This window comes from Perca flavescens, chromosome 19 (genome assembly GCF_004354835.1).
Source record: "Perca flavescens isolate YP-PL-M2 chromosome 19, PFLA_1.0, whole genome shotgun sequence".
NCBI lineage: Eukaryota > Metazoa > Chordata > Actinopteri > Perciformes > Percidae > Perca > Perca flavescens.
In genome coordinates, this window is record NC_041349.1 from 26696198 (window position 1) to 26710416 (window position 14219).

Sequence of the window (14219 nt, forward strand, 5' to 3'; positions counted from 1 at the left end):
ATCATCATTGCTGTAAGCCAGCTGATCTCCGACGTGGCTCTGACCGGCAGTTCACGCTTCCAGGAGTCCCTCTCCATCATCAACAACTTTGCAAATAGTGACAAGGCCATGAAGGTATAGTATACATTAACAATATGCGTAGGAAAACAGCCCCTGCTTGTATTCTTTTTTTTGTAATAGATTCAATCATGTTTTTTACAAGTCTGTGTGCCCGTGTTAACACCTTTCTGTACAATGCAGTCCACGGCATTCCCCTCTGAAGTGAAGGGTCTGACCAAACGCATCCGCACAGTGCTGATGGCCACGGCCCAGATGAGGGAGCATGAGAAAGACCCGGAGATGCTGCTGGACCTCCAGTACAGCCTGGCCCGGTCCTACGCCAGCACCCCCGAACTGAGACGAACCTGGCTGGACAGCATGGCGCGAGCACATCTCAAGAATGGAGATCTGTCTGAGGTATCAGCAGCAAAGACTTTGAATGATCGCAGTTTCACTTTGTGTCATATTTTCACCTGTCTGTCTCTTATTGTTTTGGTCTTTTTTGGTTGTTACCCGTGTCCAGATAGCTATCTCTGTCTAGGAAAATAACGTATGTCAATAGGACGACGGCTGTTTGACCACTTAATCACATCTTTGCATAGACTCTTACCTCTTTACTCCATCACTTACAATGACAATCTCATCAAGACCAGGGTTTTTTTTAGCTACTCTATAATATATCACTACTGAAAAAAGAAGACCGCATGACCTGCCGTCAGCTCTCGCAACATTGAACCACAGAAAGTGAACGGACTTGACATGAGGTGGAGCTGTGCCGTAACCTTCTTCACATGGGATGCTAAAGTAGCGCTAAACATTAAACATCATGGCTAATCTCCCACCATGAATCCTCTATGTATACGTAGCTACTGTACATACTTCTACGACATTATTCCTGGCCCTGAAAATAACAAACTTAAACTACTGAAAAACTGAAACCAAACTCTAAACTAGCAAATACTAAACTAAACACTAGCAAACACACTCTGAAAACTAACTGAAACTAATCTAAAATGATATCCACAAGTCAAAACTAAAATAAAATAAAATAACAAATTGAAAATCCTAAACTGTTAGAACCTTGATCAAGACACAAAAAGACTGATCAGTGATGGCTTAAACAGTTTTACTTTGGTGACATTGGCCCATGACCATGCTCAGTGGCAACACCAAAGCAAACACTCTGCAGAATGTGTAACTACAGTAATACTCTGGTAGTATACCCTGGAAATCCAGAGTTCTCGCGAGAGCACAATTTGAATTTGCTCAGCGAGTCACTCTTGCATTGAGTAATGATGCTCGTTAACTATGCCCTTGTAGCCGAGCTGCACCAATCACATCGGTGTATCTGATACAGGCGGCCCAGAGGCGAGCTAAACAGATGACGACAGTTTAATGTACCAGTTAGCTCTGCCGGTAGCTGAGTGTATGGGGCTCTGGATACATCACCCCGTGTATTGTTGTGATTGGTCATAGTGTTGTCCAATTGCGTGCAGTAAGATTTTCAAATGCACGCTTGGTGCGCCCCTCGAGTTGGGCCATTTTCATTACTCGATGGCAGAGCCTTAATCTTTCGGATTTGGGTCTGGATTTCCAGGCTACTGGTAGTACACAGTGAGTCAGTCCTTCAGTTTCTTGTTTCAAGGAAGCATCACCAAAGAGCCTCTATACTAAAGAAAGCGCATTTCAAGCAGCGCCAATGACATCAAACGGTACACACTGCTGGTCTCCTAAATGGGCGTGGCCTCGTTTGAAAGTGTCGTGTGGATGAATTTAAGGTTTAAATTCATTCATATATATTTTTTGCTAACACTAGATATTTACACTGCTAAAGGACATATTAAACATCACATGATTTGTTTTGTTAGGGCGTTCACAAAACGTTAGTTGACAATAGCTTGTCTGTGTTGCCAGATCTCGCGAGAGTTTGGTCCTGAGACAGAAACAGGTCTCAAACGGAGTTCATTTTCTCCTGATGTGTCCGTCTGAAAAATGCCGTTTTAGTGTCAGAATGTTCAGGAGTTACGTGGCATGTGAAGAATGCCTCCAATATTTACCACGGAGCGAAAGAATCGCTTATAATCTGTGTTCACATTTACTCCTCCCATTGGAATCAATACACTCAGAACCTGCCGCTAGTTGCCTAAAGCAGGGTTTCCGCAGGGTCTTAAAAAATCTTAAAAAGTCTAAAATTTGAAAATCAAAATTTTAAGCCTTAAAACGTCTCACATTTGCTCAAGTATTGTGTTATAGGTCTTAAATAATTTAAAACAGGTCTTGATTTTCCTACGTCCATTCAATGCTACCTCTAATGCTCTTTTTATTATTATTCCGTGGTGTTGTAGTTTTTTCTTTTGCTAGTCCAAATATAATTTCGCTGTATTACGACTACAAATGAAACCAACATAAACTTATATAGTAGTATTATATAGAAGTCTCTCTCTGATTGTACCAAAGGCATAAAACTGATTTTATTCTTCAGCTTTGGGGAAGTGCAAGTTTAGCAATACTTGGCTTGTTTAAAACTGAATTTAGGTCTTAGTTGATGTTGTGATAAAGCTCTTAAATTTCATTCATCATGGTCTTAAAAAAGTCTTAAAGAAGTCTTAAATTTGACGTGGTGAAACCTGCAGAAACTCCTGTAAAGAGGTGTGGCAGGGGAGAAACCCACGTGACACAGATACAGTACAGGAAACTACTCTGAGTTGGGGCGTCTCTGGCATTACTAACTGTATCACTCCTGGTCCCTCCTGGACAGAATAAACAAAAATGATTTTAACACATCAATAAATATATACCTTCATGGTTTACATAGTTGTACTGCTGGACCTCGGCCACAGGCTGAATAAAACACTGTAGCAATGAACCCAAATACAGAATGTTCTGTTGGCTTAATACAATGTTTACAGTGTTTACAATATTCAACAATAAACAGAGAGATCAGGTCATTTTATTTTGGTATAGCTGCAACAAAATTAGTTTATTTCTGGTTAATAAATAAAAATTGGCCGGTTCATGTTCAGCCTGATACTGACTTAAAAGCTGAAGTTTATTTATTTATATAGTAATCATATAATGAACACGCTGTCCAGTCTTAAAAGAAATGTTGGGAAACTCTGCTACTGCTTTACTTCTACTACTTTACTTTAAAGGGATTGTAATAACATTTAAGACTCTATTGTTCCTCTCCAGAGGAAGGTTAAAGGTCAGGGTTGACACAGAAGTCGAACCTGGGTGGTCCAGTTGATTTATTGCTAGCTTGAGTTTGAGTGCATTTATTTATTTAGCCGTAAGGCTAAAAGGAATTTTCACATAGAGGAAAGACGAGAAGATAGCACAGCAAACCCAGCAAATATCCTAAAACATTTTATTTGATTTGGTTTTGGTTTTATTTTCTATTCTATTTTTATTCTATTTTATTTCTATTCTATAGTTCCATACAGAAGGGCATGTTTCCACTCTTGGTCTTGTGTTTCTGCTATAGAAACGTTCACTAAATCTGACGGTGTTTGTTGTCTCCACAGGCGGCCATGTGCTACGTTCATGTGGCTGCACTGGTTGCAGAATACCTGCACAGGAAAAGTAAGGCCCTACACACACACACACACACACACACACACACACACACACACACACACACCTCTATGAGCCAGAAGAGTCCTTACCACTACAATTGGACTGAAAACAAGATTACGTGCAGATTGAATTAAGAACACAATACAAACCAGGATTTATCATGTCACTTTTGCCGGTTACTACACACACAAGCCAAGGGCCCTACATTCATTTGTTGATTTTGCCGTGTCATTCACTGAATGACTTATTCCTTTATTCTGGCAGTTTGAGGCAGGAATGAAGTTTGGCAGTCCTACAAGGTTGTTCAGGTTTCATTGAAATACACTGCTTTTACCTCCACACATGTTATTAACTGTAATTAAACACCAAGCAAATTATTAGTTTGCAGAGGAAGGAGCTAAAAAAAAAAAAAGTATTTGCTTATGTCAAACTTCAGTCCCAATTAAGGAGTTAAATTACAGCCCTAACAAACACAATAACGGCGTGACTACAGACAGTACACACAGCTGTACAATGCACCTAACCAAAACGCAAAACATTGTGGTTCTCTAAGACAATTTACCTGCACTGGTGATAAAAGACACACTCCTTTGTTTACGGACTGTTAGATTCAGCATGCAAACACTCCACAGACTGACTATAACAGCAGCATTATCTAATGCAAAACCTGCTGTCAAATACTCCTTTAGGCAAATGTTGTTTTTTTTATCTTTAAGTAATCCCAACGGACAAAGATAATTTGTGAGGTGCAACGGTTGGTTGACAGCCAACGCCTATCAAAATACAGTATTTGTTTGCCGTCTAGTCAAGAGGCAGCACTGTCTCTGCTTTTATTATGTGATTTATAGTATTAGGTAGTCACAGACTACCCCTCCCTTCCATCACCACCCAGACAAAAGATCAAAAAAAGAACAGATGACACTGTAACCACAATCAAGACCATTTAACAAAATAGAAACAAAATAGACAATAAACCATGAACCAAAATAAACCTGTATTAATGACAGCACCATAAGCCCATTGTACACGTCTCTCCCCCACACAAAGCTTCCTGGGAGCCCTCCAGAAAGCTCAGGTACTTTCCCCATTTTCTAGTAAAGACATTCAATCTGGCAAACTGTTCATATGACATCTTTTCAAACGCCGCCTACCTAGCCATCTCACAAGCCCACTCCTGGATTGCCAGCACCCCTTTTTCTACCAATACTCATGATTTTTTTTTAATTGTTTTAGAACTATTTGCTGTGACGCTACATCTGTTGCAACCTCAGAACTTACATGCATGAAATACAGTATTTGGTAGAAGGTTTTTGGACTTCTACAGTCTGTGAGCCAGTTTTTTTACTTTGTCTTTGCTGTTTATTTGTTAGAGTTGTTCCCCAGCGGCCTTGCAGCCTTTAAGAAGATAACCTTGAATATTGAAGAGGAAGCTGCCATGAGGGAAGACACTGGAATGCAAGATGTCTATTACACTGAGGTGTGGCCGTCCGGACAGGATTTGGTATCTTACATCAGACATTGTGAAGTGACAAAAATAACTTAGGCATTAGTTGGTCAATTCAGATATACTGATTTGAGCTCACAAACAAGCAGCTGGCTGGATTGTCATTGTATTCTACATCTAGTATCTAAACTCAATACTTTTATTTGTTAGTGAGCAAAATGTGTCTGTAGCACAGAGTATCAAAAACTGGCCCGGAATATCTGGTCAGATTTATAATTGTGTTATTAATTAATCAGATAGTAATGTTGCCTCTTTTCTATTTGATTATTAGTTAGTTCATGCATAGCTGCTTGTGTTATTGTTATGTTATTGTGTTACAATATTTAACATTTGAGAACTTTAGCTTCTTTTGTTTTTCTCAAAGTAAGGTATCAAAAATAGTATTGTTTTGGTATTGGCACTGTAACGTGGGTAGTGTATCAGCACTAGTATTGAAAAATGTTAAATGATACTTAGGTTTAAAGTACCCATATTGTAAAAAGTGAGATTTCTTTTTTTGATTATAAAGCAGGTCGAGGTGCTAGATAAATACAGTGAAAGTATCAAAACGCCCAATCCACAGAGAAGTGCACACTGCCCTTATTCAGAAACTGTGTCTTTAAACCAGCCGTCAGGACTTCTGTACGGGTGTGATGTCACAACTACATTATATATACAGTATAGGTAGAAAGTGCCATTACAGTACCGTTACAGTCATTTCCTGGCTGCGATAACGGCGTAGAGACCCAGAGAGTGCAAATGCGGAAAACACAGGGACGCACTGACCAATTAGAGCAGACTTTTTTTTTTTTCTGGGATTGGTGCTTTTTTTTAGAGACAGGCACTAAAACAGAGCATTTCAGACGGAGGGTGAATACAGGTATGTTCAAACAGACAGTATGAGGAAAATAGTGTGTTTTTAACATTAAAGCATGTAAACATGTTCTAGTAGAAACCCAAAATACAAGTATGATCCTGAAAATGAGAATAATAAAGGACCTTTAAATCTCACTATTCTATCTGATGACTTGATACTGTTAATGCAGATTCAAAGGAGACCTGTTGTTCATTTTCTACCCCTTTTTAGGAAGTCCTGGTCGAACACCTCGAGGTCTGTGTGGAGGCACTGTGGAAAGCCGAACGCTATGAGCTCATCACGCACATTGCCAAGCTTATTATCCCCATCTATGAGAAGCGTCACGAATATGAGGTACTGTGGCAACATCCCTCAAACAGATATATCATAAACATGCAGCCACTGTTTCTTACCTTTCCTTGCAAAGTGATTCATCAACGTCCCCATGCTTATGAGGGTCTAGTAGTCACACCTATGTAAGGTCTTTGGTTTGTAGAAACATTTTATTGATATAAATACTTGTGTGTAAAGTTTACCACATTTATTTTCCACTCATCATTAAACTCCTCGGCTTCTTAGACTTGTTGACTTGCACCCAAAGAGTTGTTAGCATCTCTTCATCTCAATTTATATTGTTTGCCAGCAGGTCGATATATAAAAGCAGACACTTTACTTAACATGAGACCAGTTTGATCATTCCAACTACATATTTTAATGTCACGGTCTCACTTTTTGGGAATGCAACCTAGTTGTTATCAAGTGCTTTTAATGGCTCTTGCCTGTTGCTTTTAAAAACACAACAGGATGGGGAAAGGTCAGGGTCACTGGAGCCTCCGTACACACAGCAGAACAAGATGTGAGATTACCAGTCTATCATAGGGCTTATAGACAGGCTAACATGTTCACCCTCATGTCTATGTTTCTACACGCACTGCTTAGCTGTTTAAACAAGCATTAAGGAAATAGTCCAACTCTGATGCCATCTGTCTTATTTTTCCAGAAACTAAGCCGACTGTACGACACGCTGCACAGAGCCTACAACAAGATAATGGAGGTGATACACTCAGGCCGCAGGATGCTTGGGACATACTTCAGAGTGGCTTTTTATGGACAGGTGAGGTCATCAAGCAGCTTTAAGGGCTCTTTAATGTAAAGTGCAAGGGCAAACACACAGTAAACCTTAGGCACAAAGTGCACCTGAAGCACACATCAATAGGCTGCGTGCAAAAAGGTTGAGTACATTGGAATGTAAGTGTCATAAGTGCGGTGATGAATCATTCTCGCAGTTAATAGTCAGTATAAGATTGCAGTTAAGACCTTTCCAGGAAACTTTAAAATATGCGGAAGACAAATAGATGTTTAGTTGAAAGGAGACTGGAGTGAACATAAGCCACTTTCCAACCAAGTAGTTCCAGGAACATGGTTATAGGAAAAGTCCACTTCTAAGCAGATCTACTAACTACTCTCCCCCAAAAAAGTTTTTTCCATTTGCATTCACACTGGCCAGGTGGCCATAGGGACTGGTAGGAGGGGTAAGGGAGTGATGCAAGCATGGCAACGGTCTTTATAGCGTTAAAATCAGAAAACAAATAGACCAAAAAAAGTATGAACTAAATACCAAATCTAATGTATATAGTATATTTGTCATAATTTAAACAATTCTCCCGAAGAAAAACGGGTATCTCTCTCTCTCCCCGCCTGTGTGTGTGTGTGTGTGTGTGTGTGTGTGTGTGTGTGTGTGTGTGTGTGTGTGTGTGTGTGTGTGTGTGTGTGTGTGTGTGTGTGTGTCAGTCAGCGAGGTTGTCAAGCCCACAGGGCACGCTTGTGGAGTTTAACTCCGAAAAGACAGTTAACCACAGGTTCCCGTTAATCTTATGATGGACATGTGTTGTGATATTTAAACAAACAAACCGTCAACGGCGAAATAAAAGCCTCTTATTTACAAGAGCGGTCTGAGAGACCTCCAGCTTACAGCGGGGTCTCTGAGCAGGACTGGCCGAGCAACAAGCTAGCGGCCGGGGCAGGCGCCTGCTGTCTGTCTCCTCACTTCGTGGAGCTTCTCAACTCCGAAAACTTTGAAGCAAATTGTCAATTCAGCATAACTTTTTGCAAGACTGCCTATATTCAAAATCTAAACGGTTCATTGCTCGCCTAAAACGTTGTCAGAAGTGAATTTAGTGATGAATAAGATGGCGAAAACTGTCTGTACCGGAAACCCGACCCTCCTTGACCTAGGTTCCTATGGTGAAAAGGGAACAGTGAAAAGACCCTTCCCTGAAGTAGGAGCTGAAAGAGTTACAGGAACTGTGGCCAGAGGAACTTAAAAATCCCCAAATTGGTCCAGTCGGAACACGAGAAAAAAAGGGTTCTAGGAATTTTATGCTCTAGGAACTGCAAAAATTCTTCCGGTCGGAAAGCGGCTATAGTGTGTTTGACTGTGAAGTGTCTATGTCCATCCCTAGGATGTCACACACAAAGTAACAGAATACAGAGTTAGAACCAACAGGCTTGATGCGTGCACAAGTATGTGTTTAATTTGTATGATTTAATCAATGTAAACACGGTGGATTATCATGGCCAATGGCTCCGTACATTTATCACACATATTTGCCCTGCTACCTAATTAACTGAAGGAGTATAAAGTATTTACAGTATAAAGCAGCTGTGGATTACAGATACTGCTAAGAATCCACAGTTTTTGTTCTGTATGTGACATTTTCCGCTATAATTATGAAAAACTTGTTGGCATTGTTGGCTCCTATAACTTGGGTGGGCTGACTGCACAAGTGGAGCTGGATTAATGGGGGATCACATGAACCACTCATGCGTTTACACTTTCTACGCTGCGGCAGGTAAAAAGAAGCGACCGTGTCTCAGCGCTAGCACATAACGGCTCGCGGGTAACCGCGGGTTACCCTCAGCACAGAACACAGCAGGCAGACAATGTACAGGCCAACAATATTTATTCTCTCTGACAGCTCACACTTAACACAACTTCATGATTATAAACCGTGCGCCTCAGACCAGCCCAACTACTTGACTCGCACGGCCTGTTGCTTAATGTTTAACAAAACGATCTCCAACGGTTCAGTCCTTTAAAGACAGTGGTATTATTAGTGTCTGGGGCTTCTCTTAAAAAAGCCTAAAGCTTTACAGTTTATAAGTACAATTTTGTTACAAGACGTTAGAGCTGGAAAGATTCATTGATTAATCATTTAGTTGTCAACTATTAAATTAATCGACTAATTGGTTTGAGTAATTAAAAAATTCTCTGATTCTAGGTTCTTAAGTGAGAATATTTTCTGATTTCTTCACTCCTCTGTGACAGTAAACTAAATATCTTTGAGTTATGGACAAAACAAGACGTTTGAGGACGTCACCTTGGGCTTTGGGAAACCCTGATCTTTGCACCATTTTCTGACTTTTTTATAGACCAAACAACTAATCGATTAATCAAGAACAGTGTTTCCTTTAGGATTTTTTTTTAGCAGTGGGGGCAGGTCTGTCCGAACAACAACCAACAACTTTGGTGGAGCTGTTCGTTTAAAAGTCGACTCGGAAGAAAGCGAACGTTTTGACAATAAACTACATCAACACAACAGTATGTGGAGTTAAACTGGACGGGCCCAATAACCTCTGAATAGTTCTACTTGTTGTTAAATTGCAATGTGAGCGGCAGCCAACGAGGGGGGTGCATTATGTCGGCAGGACCATTTAAAAGGCAACCGCGACTACATTGTGCGTCTGCCCTATTTCTGATACTGTGGCAGCAGAAATTTGCCATGGCGGGCCGCCACTACAAAATCTACATAGAGGAAACACTGAAGAAAATAATCGACAGTTTAATTGACCATAAAAAAAATTTAATCATTGGTTGCAGCCCTAAGACATTATGTGTCTCTGTTTTGTTTGTTTAGGTGAACCGAGGCAAAAAATTCAAGTCATGCTACTGCAACTGTACAAATACAAAGCAGGATGTTCAGTGTTATTTTAATGACGGAACAAAGTGCACAGAAAATGCAATATGATGCCATCTATACAAGCTGTGTATTGGATTTCAGAGTGAATGCCCAGCCCTCATGACACAGAAAGAATGGCTGTTTAAACATGCCTCAATCGTTTTGTTGGGATTGCGTTAGGCAATGTTACAAATCCCTTTCCCATCTCAGATATATAATGGAAATGTGCCTAATGGTAAAAAAAAAAATTTGGAAAGGCAACCAAGGGAAACACGCTAACTATAATTACATGCAAAGGTTACATCTACAGCTTTGTGACGGCACGACAAGCAGGTTCAAGACTGTGAATGTATTAAATGAAATTGAATAGCTGCAGTAAGGTTAGAAGTAAACAAACTTTCAGAAAACGTCATGCAAAGGTGGTAGATGTGTTGCATCTTACTTGTTCAGAGGGCAAAAACAACATGAAACAAGTCTGAAAAAGGCACATCCTGCCATCTTTATAATAATATTGCCACCTAAAGTTGTTTTGTATTAAAAGCACAGATGGGGAAAAATAAAACATGTAAGTGTGTGTTTTGTGTGCATGTTTCTTCCCGCACACTTCAGATGAACCGTCTCTTATTGCATTTATTGAGTGAACTTGTGTATTTTGTGCAGGGTTTCTTCGAGGAGGAGGATGGGAAGGAGTACATTTACAAAGAGCCCAAACTCACTGGCCTGTCCGAAATCTCTCAGCGGCTGCTGACACTCTACGGGGAAAAGTTTGGGCCGGAAAACGTCAAGATAATACAGGACTCAAATAAGGTGCAGCAGATAAATGTGGGAAAGAAAAGGTGGAAGATATTTGGAATGAATAGTGTTGATGTAAATGATTGGCTGAAATACAGTTAGATCTGATAAAGTAATTTGGCATTGCAGCCCGGCTCTATTCTTTTTTTCTTTTTCTTTTTTAGAAAATATCACTTGCCCAACATAATGTGGGAAATGTTCGGTTTCCTCTCTGTGTAATTGTGAAGAGTCACTTGACAAGTTTAAAATCGATGTGAGTCAGTGGAGGTCAATGGGGCAGCATGATTTGTAGCAGTCAGGTGTTAGAGGAGTAGAAGGATGTTTAATGACCATGGTGATATCAGTTCAGTTCAGTCCCTTTTTTCCCAGCCACTATTATCCCAAATGGGAAACTTCATCTGCAGTCAGGAGTGCAAGATAAATAACCCATCCAAACGTACAAATAAATGAAAAGACAACAATACAAAGTGCAAAAATGTAGATGCTTTTGGAGGATATTTACATTACTCCTATCCAAGCCTCGATGACCTTATCTCAATATCTGTCTTTGCAATTATATTTTATTAAAGGTAACTGCTTTTCCCGCAGGTTAACCCCAAAGACCTGGATGCCAAGTTCGCCTACATCCAGGTGACGTTTGTCAAGGCCTACTTTGACGAGAAGGAGGCACCGGAGATGAAGACTGACTTTGAGAAGTGCCACAACATCAACCGCTTTGTGTTCGAGACGCCGTACACGCTGTCGGGCAAGAAACACGGCGGGGTGGAGGAGCAGTGCAAGAGGAGGAGCATGCTCACAAGTACACCAAACACACAGCCATTCACAAACACTTTGCTTTTCCGTGTCGTCTCTTGAAACGCGCCAGAGGCGCACAGCTACTTCTCTAATCTACACCACGTTAATAATGCATTTATCGTTGTTATCATGATGACATCTTATTCATATCTCTAAGGGTGGCTGGCGTCTCCCTTAGAGATAGGGGTGAGAAGCTCAGTCATCCGTGAGGAGCTCGGAGAGAGCCGCTGCTTGCTGCGTCGAAAGGAGCCAGTTGAGGTGGTTCGGGCATCTGGTAAGGAGCCTCCCTAGGGAGGTGTTCCAGGCACGTCCAGCTGGGAGGAGGCCTCGGGGAAGACCCAGGACTAGGTGGAGGGATTATATCTCCAACCTGGCCTGGGAACCAGGATCCCCAGTCGGAGCTGGTTAATGTTGCTCGGGAAAGGGAAGTTTGGGGTCCCCTTTGGATCCCCCGCGACCCGACACGGATAAGCGGACGAAGATGGATGGATGGATGGATCATGATGACACATCTCACAGAGACTACAAAGCAAAAAACTCAGCTCACTTCATCTCTCCCATTTGAAGTCATAGTTGATGGTGTTTGAACAAACACTGGACTCTTATCTTGCAGAGCAATGTGCCTACATATCATTTGTCGGCTGCTCACCCATTGGTCTGTGCACGTTTACAGTTTTAGGAACCTCCTATTTAGCAGTTTACATTCAAACAGCTGGTTACTGTAGCCGGGATCCCCCCCGGCCACATCCTATTCAAGTACCTCTGGCTTATCACATATTATTGACAAGCACCCTTAAGCCTTGTTGTTCTTTGTTATTGACACAACACATGCAGTTGTTATTGTGGACATACAGTTGCTATGCAGAGAGACAATACTCTGACAGCGTCTGTTTGACTATTTCACACTTAAAAAGCAGAAAAAAACGGCAGCTGCTTTGGCTCATTCTGCTGCATGTTTTCCGTAGCATCAAAACAAATAAAGTATTGCCACAATAAGCTGCAAAAACCTTTATACAGTGTGCCTTTTTGTCATCACATTTGATTGCTTGCACGCATCACCTGAAGATGACCCCGAAGCATGTCACTCGCAGTTTGTTGTTATTTGCCTGCAACGCGCCAACCAGTTTGTCCTGTTCTCTCTTATCTCCAGCTAGCAACACCTTCCCGTATGTGAAAAAGCGCGTGGAGGTGGTGGGGGAGAAGCAGCTGGAGCTGAAGCCGGTGGATGTGGCCATAGATGAGATGAAGGCGCGGACAGCAGAGCTGACCAAACTCTGCTCCAGCCAGGAGGTGGACATGATCCAGCTGCAGCTTAAACTGCAGGGCTGCGTCTCTGTGCAGGTAAAGCAAGACCCCAGTCACTCAGAGACACAGTCAATATATTTTTCATTTGTAAAGTTTGACTAGACATCACATTTGTGTAAAGAAGAAACCTACTGGCCTGGGCTCAGTATATGGTCCTGTTCACACCTGGCATTACCATGCGAACGCACACAGGGCGCATTGAGGACATTGAGATCCGTTTGCTCAGACCACATTTGCAGGTAGTCTGTGCCAAGTATGGCCACATTCTTTTAGCAGTGTGTATGCCAATGTGTCCTGGGCCACATTGAAGGACCACCACCAGGGCACTTCAGTCTGATTGATGTTTAAGAGAATAGCAGGGCCGGCATGTGTGTATGCGTGGGGAGTGTGTGGTAGAGCGAGTGAGAGAGTGATGCCGATTAACCTTGGATGCCTCCAGAGGGAACTCTGTACATGTAGTTACATTTTTAGAAAGTTGCACGTCAGGCTACGGCGTAGGGTCAGTTTTGGGCACCACCTACAGTATGCCGTATGAACGTAAAATCAATCTGAGCATCAAAACTAACTAATAATTGCTCGCTGCTGTCGGGCGGAAAAACGTACGGCAGACAGACTGCAGGCAGCACTTTTTTTATTAGTCATTGCACGTTTCTGTAATAACGTGTGAGAGTTACAAATTAAATGTATACACAAACACAACGCAACAATAACAAAAAGGATTGTTCATTTAGATGTGTATATTTGTATATGCAAATGGTGTACATATTTCTGTGCATACAGAGTCCAATGAGTCCAATCACAGGATGCATGCAGAGACACATTCTAATGCCAGGTGGGAACGTACATAATTGGATTAGTCCACTGAACAGGGCCTTTCAGTGACATGAGAAAGCACAAATATACATGTGAGTTGTTATCTGTGCACTGATCCAAGTGAAAGATGCTTAACACTTCCAGGCATGTTTTGCTGCAGGTGAATGCCGGTCCCATGGCCTACGCTCGAGCATTCTTGGATGACAGTAAATCCAATCAGTCAGGCAACAAGAAAATAAAAGACCTCAAGGACATTTTCAGGTACAACTTGTTTGTGCCTAAATGACTAAGCTGCTCCTCCTTCCTCATTGCTGAGGGGTTTACTAGGAATCAGAATCTTTAGAAAAGCTTTATTGCCAAGTAAATTTTTTAAACATACAAGGAATTTGTTTTGGTGTCGTAGGTGCATGTCACACATTATCTAAAATAAGTTAAACAGGTTAACAGAACAGACAATATAAGTATAAATATATAAATATATGTGTATATATATACACACACAGGATGTAATAAAAGCGAGATGATTTGGGTGGCGAGGTATGCTAAGTCTAAAGCCAGGGTTTTCAATGTCACAAAGGTGGCTCCCTTTTTCTAATCTGGC

General features: G+C 41.4%; 1 protein-coding gene across 1 annotated transcript in view; it reads left to right on the plus strand.

Moving 5' to 3' along the window:
- The window catches only part of dock11 (dedicator of cytokinesis 11), a 76784-nt gene that overhangs the window by 57136 nt on the left and 5429 nt on the right, over positions 1–14219 (plus strand). The window contains exons 43-52 of the mRNA XM_028606241.1: positions 1–114; positions 241–456; positions 3564–3621; positions 4986–5092; positions 6186–6308; positions 6955–7068; positions 10574–10720; positions 11294–11504; positions 12651–12841; positions 13779–13879. Coding sequence (XP_028462042.1) covers positions 1–114; positions 241–456; positions 3564–3621; positions 4986–5092; positions 6186–6308; positions 6955–7068; positions 10574–10720; positions 11294–11504; positions 12651–12841; positions 13779–13879 — 1382 coding nt within the window. The remainder of the gene's footprint in view (positions 115–240; positions 457–3563; positions 3622–4985; positions 5093–6185; positions 6309–6954; positions 7069–10573; positions 10721–11293; positions 11505–12650; positions 12842–13778; positions 13880–14219) is intronic.